The sequence below is a fragment of the Papaver somniferum genome, unplaced genomic scaffold (assembly GCF_003573695.1).
Source record: "Papaver somniferum cultivar HN1 unplaced genomic scaffold, ASM357369v1 unplaced-scaffold_19, whole genome shotgun sequence".
Classification (NCBI taxonomy): domain Eukaryota; kingdom Viridiplantae; phylum Streptophyta; class Magnoliopsida; order Ranunculales; family Papaveraceae; genus Papaver; species Papaver somniferum.
The window spans coordinates 16,640,074-16,645,037 of record NW_020628818.1 but is presented as its reverse complement, the minus strand read 5'-3'; the positions used below and the strand labels follow the sequence as shown (position 1 = coordinate 16,645,037).

General features: G+C 37.1%; 1 protein-coding gene across 1 annotated transcript; it reads left to right on the top strand.

Annotated features, from left to right (window-relative positions):
- The first annotated feature begins 1,401 nt into the window (after positions 1 to 1,401).
- Positions 1,402 to 3,457, top strand: LOC113338220 (GDSL esterase/lipase At1g28600-like). The gene is made up of 5 exons (XM_026583675.1): positions 1,402 to 1,768; positions 1,899 to 2,111; positions 2,323 to 2,474; positions 2,578 to 2,851; positions 2,994 to 3,457. Exons 1-5 carry the CDS (start codon positions 1,495 to 1,497, stop codon positions 3,248 to 3,250), a joined length of 1,170 nt encoding a protein of 389 aa, XP_026439460.1. The 5' UTR covers positions 1,402 to 1,494; the 3' UTR covers positions 3,251 to 3,457.
- Positions 3,458 to 4,964: the final 1,507 nt, after the last annotated feature.

Below are 4,964 nucleotides of genomic sequence, written 5' to 3'. Positions count from 1 at the left end.
TTAAAAATATTTGGAGAAATGACCCATTTTCCGATTACTAAAAGGGAATTTAGACAACTTGTCACTATAATTAAGACGCTTGTCTGAATATCTATCTAAAATTGTACCAACATACTCACCGGTCATATAAAAGCTTGGCCGCCATTGCCAAAATCGCACTACAAAATAGAAGGCCTCTTGGGACGGCCAGAAAGCGTCCCAAAAAGCCCTAAAACCGTCCCAAGAAACATTTGTGACGGTTTTGTGCCCGTCCCCTATTCTACCGTCACTAATATTTTTTTGTTATACTTTCTTTTAGGGACGGCCTAAAAATACCCTTAAATTAATTATCCCTATACCTATAGGGACGGTCAGACCATGAACGTCCCAAATAACCATCTCTATGGACGGTTTTGAAAAAATGACCGTCCCTAAAAGCCACCTGTTTTCTAGTGTCGGTTAAAACTAAGTACGTACCTTTGCGAGAGGACATTGTGTTTCAATTTTCTAGCAAATTTGTCAGCATTGTTTTCTGTAGAATCACATAAGAAAAGATGAACCTCGAACATTTTAGTGTTACGAAAACAACTAATCAATGAAAAAGGATGTACAAGTCTTCAACGCATTTCCATTTTAGTGTAGGTGAATGGATATGACCTCCTAGCTAGAAACAAGACTTACCAACAACAATTTGAAAACTATACCATTGTGTAGTTGATGTCATGTATGTATTATCTGAAAGATTATCTAATATTATATGGTATAGACTAGATATCTGTATCCCTAATTAAGATATCGTGACAAGTGACAACTACTCCATACTTCAATTGTTTAAAACTCCGTATTAGAATAATTGTTAATAGGGGTACCAAATTAAGTGAAGTATACCAAAACTATAATAAAACAAAACATATTTTTATATAGGACAAAATAATTTTTGTCATAGTTTGGTAACACCCACACTAAACCTGGCACTCCCATTAACATTCTTGTGTATTAGCCTTGAACAAGATATCCTGCAGAAATCGGAGGAATCACAAGTCCACATTTAGTGACGAGCGGTGACTTGTATATATCTATGGTGGGTCAAACCTCCATTTCCCCCCTGCTAAATTCTACAAAAACCCAAGTACTTTTACACTAAAAATGGAAAACAAAAGGGGTCTAGTGTGCCCGTTTGTCTCCATTTAACTCAGTTACTGACTATACCGTATACGGTCCATGTAAAAATTTAAATATATGGAATTCTGATTTTTCGTGAGAGTGACCTAAATCAATAAATAATATAATCTTTAAGTTTAGTTCAATGATTTGCCATACATTTCATATCATCCGGGGCATATAGTAAATATCTCTATCCGGGCTTTGTTTTGCTATTTGTTGTTTGCACCTCTCTATAAAGGTGTATCTATATTTTCTTTGTTTCATTCCTTGTCTTGATTCTGTAGTGGTCCGGTTTTCTTTTCCACTATAATCAAAATTTTGGACTCTCTGTCACTCAGTGCATTCTCCACTATGGCTTCATCTTACTCTCCTTCCTCCTCTCTTTTCTCCCTTTCCAACTTTAATATTCTTATCATAGCCTTAATCCTTCTAGCTACAACTGCAAATCCAGTTCTAGGATCATATTACAAATCCATCTTTAGCTTCGGAGATTCTCTCGCTGATACCGGAAATGGACTCTACTCCGAACCAAATGAATATATGGCCAGATTACCCTATGGAGAGACCTACTTTCATCGCGCTACTGGTCGGTTCTGTGATGGTCGTGTAGTTCTTGATTTCATTGGTATGTATCTGATCGTAGTGTTTATTTGTTCCAAATATTAATTATTAAAATAAGTCAGTTTATATTTTTGGCGACGTCTATAACTATTTAAAAAATCGTTGTGCTTGAGAAATATCCTTGTATTTTTCAGCCGATGCTGTAGGACTGCCGCTGCTACCGCCATATCTTGGAAGCAGCAATAAGGATTTACGTCAGGGGGTGAACTTTGCCGTTGGGGGAGCTACAGCTTTGGATTCTTCATTTTTTGAAGAAAGAAAGATTAATGTTGTTACCAATGACTCTCTTGGAGTTCAACTCGAATGGTTCAAACAGCTCTTGCCTTCCCTTTGCAATCCATCTTCAGGTGCATTTTCTTTCTCACTTTTTCTTTTTTCTTTATGAAAAGGAAGTAGACACTCATAAAGTTCAGCCAATAATCACCACGAGTTGGGAATCAAAATATTTTTGGACTCGTTAGTTGAACTCACTGGTGTTAACTTATTTTTTTGTTGTCTCTTTACGTTAATATTTATAAATTAATTAGCAAATATATTAATGGTTCATAATATCATCAGATGATTGCCATGAATATCTTAAAACATCTCTGATTCTCATGGGAGAAATCGGTGGAAACGATTATAATCATCCATTTTTCCAAGGAAGAGGTACAGAAGAGATTCGTACTTTTGTACCCAAAATCATCAATGCCATTTCTTTAGCGATCAAGGTAATACAAAGAAATTGAACATGTAAAACAGAAACTTCACATATTATAAACCCGTAAATTCTCAAATTAACGGTTGAGAATCTGGGTTAATGACTGACTGCAGGATTTAATAAAGGAAGGTGCTGTGGCGTTCTTGGTCCCTGGAAACTTGCCAATTGGGTGTTCAGCCATGTATTTAACCCTATTCAAGAGCCCTAACAAAGAGGATTATGATGAGAGTGGTTGTATCAAGTGGCTGAACGATTTCTCTGTGTACCACAACAAATTTCTTCAAAAAGAGTTGGCTGTCTTGAGAGAAGAATACCCTAGTTTCAGAATTATTTATGCTGATTACTATAATGTTGCCATGAAGTTTTACAAGTCTCCTGAATTATTAGGTATGTCTTCTTCCTCCATTCCATTGCTTATATATGTTCCCCCACAAAATGTCATCTAGCACTGTCCAATTAGTACCTGAGTTTGTCCACAGCAAAAGCAAAGTATATTAGTCTAAGTGCATTTTTTTTCTATTTTATGAAGGATTTGCGGGAGGAGCTCTGAAGGCATGTTGTGGAGGCAAAGGTCCATACAACTGTAACCGAGATGTTCATTGTGGAAGTGTTGGTGCAAAAGTTTGTGATTCTCCATCAACGTTTGTTAATTGGGATGGCATCCATTTAACTGAAGCTGCATATAAATATTTAGCTGATGGTTTGATGCGGGAAAATCACCAATTCTTCTTCCCCGAAAATGATCGCATCATTACTACCACAGCCGACCGTGATCAAGCTCTTTAAATTTGGTGGTGTTTTTCTTCATTGGTCTCTTCTCGCATGCTTGTCCTTGTAATTTGCTATATGTCGACTAGTCATGAGAGAGAAAAAACAAAACAATTGAAACTGATGTGCTGCATTTGTGAGACAACTGACAACTGATAGCATGTATGTCCCATTTAACAGTCGATTGCTGTGGAATTGGCAATCAAAATCAGAAAGTCTATTTCATAGATTTGTCAGGGGCATTCTCAATTGAGAGAGTGACCTTCAAAAATAGGCATATGCTGCTTAAATGCGGCAAGCTTTAGTACAAGGCCATAGAGTAGTTCGCTTTGTGAAGGACAGTAGACATTACGCTAGGCCCATTACGTGTTATAATAGAGATTTTTTTAACTTTTTTAAAGTATATATACTTTGCCGGCAAGTGGGTGACAGTAGTACTCAGGAATAACATTTGGATTCCGTCGAGTGGTTGGAATTTGCGCTAAGAGCAAGGGTTATGGGTAGTCTTCAAATGCAGATTAACTCTTTTGTATGAAAGAGGTCTCGCTCAAATGAACGAGTGAACCCACTATGAGCACATAAATAAAAAAGACACTACACGGAAAAAAATAATAATTTGAAGTAGACGGAGGACTGTCCCCCGTTCAAAAAATAAAACAGAAAAATCAACCTAGACGGGGGACAGTCCCCCGTCCAAAAAAAAATGAAAAAAAAAATCAATACGGGGATTGTCCCCGTTTACTTCTAAAAAAAACAAAAGAAATTGTTACACGGGGGACTGTCCCCCGTATGGCTTTGTTTTTCTAGATGGGGGATTCCACTACCAACCACTCGTTCAACTGAACGAGTGTGCCAACAGTTTGGGGGAAAGTGGGATAAAAACTACTCATAGCAGCCTCTAATCTGCTCAAATTGGTAGTGCACTCCTTCATTTGAAATAGTGCCACTACAGATAGCCCTTGCTTTAAGGATTTTTTTTTTTGAAGCATGTATATAATATAAAAAACGACTAAATTATTATTACATGTAGGAAAGTGACTCCTCTAGAGTCGCTTAACAGAATTTGGTTACAAAAAGTCGGGTTTGCCCGGTCCCATATTGAGGCAGAGTAATTTCCGTCTTGGCTATCGTATGCCGCATAATTGGCAACTGGAGATTTACAACTCTTCGCTAAACATCGTAGAAAGTCCTATATTTTACAACTGGTTTCAAAGGAAGAGTTGTCGTATATCATCACTACCAACCCTTAGGAACAAGGGGTTGCGCTAAGAAAACAAACGACAACTCCTTAAGAAAAAGAGTCGTGGCGACATTTAGCTGTAACAACTTTGTTCCATAAATTTGGAGGGGAGATTCGAACATGAACCTACTGCATGGAAGTCTAGCTCATCAACCATCCTTACAGTTCAAAAGTTTTGCTTTTTTGTGTTTTTTTAATAAAAAGGTATAACAACACTTATAAGAGTTGTTGAAGTATAAATATAGAATGTTGGAAAAAATGAGGTTGGGGGATTTGATCCTCCACCTCCTGCATGGAAGTCTACACCACTAACCATTCCTACACCATTACAAGTTCTGTTAAGTTTGTGGTTCTTTAATATATTAATTTTATGACAACCCTTTATAAGAGTTGTGAAACAAAATATAATGTTCAAAAAAAATGCTCAGGTGACTGAGCCGTAAACAGCGCGAAGCCTTCTCTGTAAACAATCACATACATTCTTCTCTATAA

Excerpts from the sequence above, each read along its gene's own strand:
- LOC113338220 (XM_026583675.1), top strand. The coding sequence starts at position 1,495 with ATGGCTTCATCTTACTCTCCTTCCTCCTCTCTTTTCTCCCTTTCCAAC. Across the intron at positions 2,112-2,322 it reads CCTTTGCAATCCATCTTCAG|ATGATTGCCATGAATATCTT; the intron begins GTGCATTTTCTT and ends TAATATCATCAG. Across the intron at positions 2,852-2,993 it reads CAAGTCTCCTGAATTATTAG|GATTTGCGGGAGGAGCTCTG; the intron begins GTATGTCTTCTT and ends TATTTTATGAAG.